At 52.2% G+C, this 2,082-nt stretch overlaps 1 protein-coding gene across 1 annotated transcript in view; it reads left to right on the top strand.

The window, feature by feature from the left end:
• The first annotated feature begins 609 nt into the window (after positions 1-609).
• The window catches only part of CCDC80 (coiled-coil domain containing 80), a 15,849-nt gene continuing 14,376 nt past the window's right edge, over positions 610-2,082 (top strand). The window contains exons 1-2 of the mRNA XM_008937790.1: positions 610-641; positions 1,012-2,075. Coding sequence (XP_008936038.1) covers positions 1,020-2,075 — 1,056 coding nt within the window. The 5' untranslated portion in view covers positions 610-641; positions 1,012-1,019. The remainder of the gene's footprint in view (positions 642-1,011; positions 2,076-2,082) is intronic.

Raw genomic sequence — 2,082 nt, 5'->3', positions numbered from 1 at the left:
AAGTTTCCCCCATTTCCAGTGGCCACCGTTGTCTGAGGCTGGTTCAGAGCAGGGCTGGGGTTACCCTGACGTTTCTGGGATCACAGCCAGCCAAGAAGGGCAAGAGAAGAAAAGAAGAGTCTTTTACAATTTGCTTTTGTCAAAGCGTGGAGAAAGGGGGAAAGGGAAGAGTTTTCTTTCTTTTCTTTTTTTTTTTCTCCCCCAGCATCACATTCCTGTGTTTTTATTCAGCCTGGAAAATATATTAATGCTGGTGCTTTCCTCTCTGGAAACAAAGGAGCTGAACGAGGCTGAGGAAACGAGTGAGAAGGAGGCTGGGGAAGTTTCAAAAGAGAGAGACTCGCAGCAGCTGGGAGTTCCTTTTGCTTAAATGAAATCCTTGCCCGTGGGGGTAAGCAGTGCAGCAAAAAGCCAGACCTGCAGGTAAATGGAGAAGCAGAGATCCCAAAGGAAGTTTCCACTGACCTCATCCCACTTGTCAAGAAGGTGAAGAAGAAAGGAAGTTAAAGCACACCCAGGGAGACGGACGGGCTGTGGGGGCTGCAGAAGGATAAACCCCTGGGCAGTGGCAAAGCTTTATGGCACTGCTGTCCTTTTAAAGGAGAAAGACTCGTCTCTGGAAGGGGAACTTCCCTGAGAGTGTAAGTCTCAAGTGAAATTCTTGGCTTTCTGCTCTCTGTACTGGACCCTTTCTCAGTGTGTTGTTTGGATGTGTGTGTGTGAGAGCGTGAGAGAGGCAGAGCGGGAGAGAAGGATGCAGCTCACGCTGTCCTTTTGGACAGCCAGAGAAGGATGACCTCACTTTTGCATGAAATGATCCATTTTGCTCTTTTCCAAAAATAACTGTAAACTGTACGAAGCCACCAGGGCAGGCACGGGGGTGTAATGAGCATTTTAAATGGCAGAAAGGAGCTAGATTGTGCTTTGCCCTCTTGTGATCGCTTGCTCAAGGTATCCTCACGGTGGTAACGGGGCTTTTTCTCTTCCTCCTCCTCGCCCCCCCCCCAGCAGATTGCACAATGAACTGGAGGCCAGCACTCGGCTTAGCCCTGCTGTGGGCAGCGTGGCTTGTGTGCAGCTCCGAGGAGATGGGGAAGGCAGCAGAGAGAGGGAGCCGTGGAGCTAGGAAAGTGCCCCTGGCCTACAGGGCTCCAACCAGCCTCCTGAGAAGGGCTGGAGCATCCCCGAGGAATTCGAGCCCAAATCCCCAGCACCCCCTCACCAAGAGGGATTCTTTAGCAACTCCAAAGGCACCTGCCCATCTCCTGCAAGGGGATGCACGTTCCCAGGCCAGGGGCGTGGGCACCAGGATGAGACGGATACAGAGACTCACAGCTACAGCCAAATACTCCAAGTCTGAGATGATTAAGGATGAAGGGATATCCTCTGCCTCACAGTCACGAGCGCTGCGTTTCCCTTCAGGGTCAAGCTCCCCCAATGTCTTGGCCAGTTTTGCTGGGAAAAACCGGGTGTGGGTCATTTCTGCCCCCCACCCCTCAGAGGGCTACTACCGGCTCATGATGAGCCTGCTGAAAAATGATGTTTACTGTGAGCTGGCTGAGAGGCACATCCAGCAGATTGTGTTGTTCCATGAAGAAGGAGAAGAAGGGGGAAAAGTCAGAAGGATAACAAATGAAGGAAAAATCCTGGAGCAGCCGCTAGATCCTGCCCTGATCCCTAAGCTCATGAGCTTTCTGAAGCTGGAGAAGGGGAAATTTGGAATGGTGCTGTTGAAGAAAACCCTGCAGGTGGAGGAGAGGTACCCTTACCCAGTCAGGCTGGAGGCCATGTACGAAGTCATTGACCAAAGCCCCATCAGAAAAATTGAGAAGATGAGGCAGAAGGGCTTCATCCAGACTTGCAAAGCAGCTGGGGTGGAGGGACAAGTGGTTGAGGAAGGCAATAACGGGGGCAGCACCCAGCCTACCCCTGCCAGTGGACACGTCCAGGTCTCAGCAAGGAAGGAGGAGCCAAGGAAGAGCAATAATCTCCCAACAAGGGTCAAAACAGTGAGGAAACCAATGACAACCACAGTGGCTACTCCTCTGCCTACAGTAAGGACCACCACCCTCCCTCCCACCA

This window comes from Merops nubicus, unplaced genomic scaffold, assembly GCF_000691845.1.
Source record: "Merops nubicus isolate BGI_N331 unplaced genomic scaffold, ASM69184v1 scaffold6043, whole genome shotgun sequence".
In the NCBI taxonomy this organism is placed as follows: Eukaryota; Metazoa; Chordata; class Aves; order Coraciiformes; family Meropidae; genus Merops; species Merops nubicus.
This window is presented reverse-complemented; position numbering and strand designations above follow the sequence as displayed.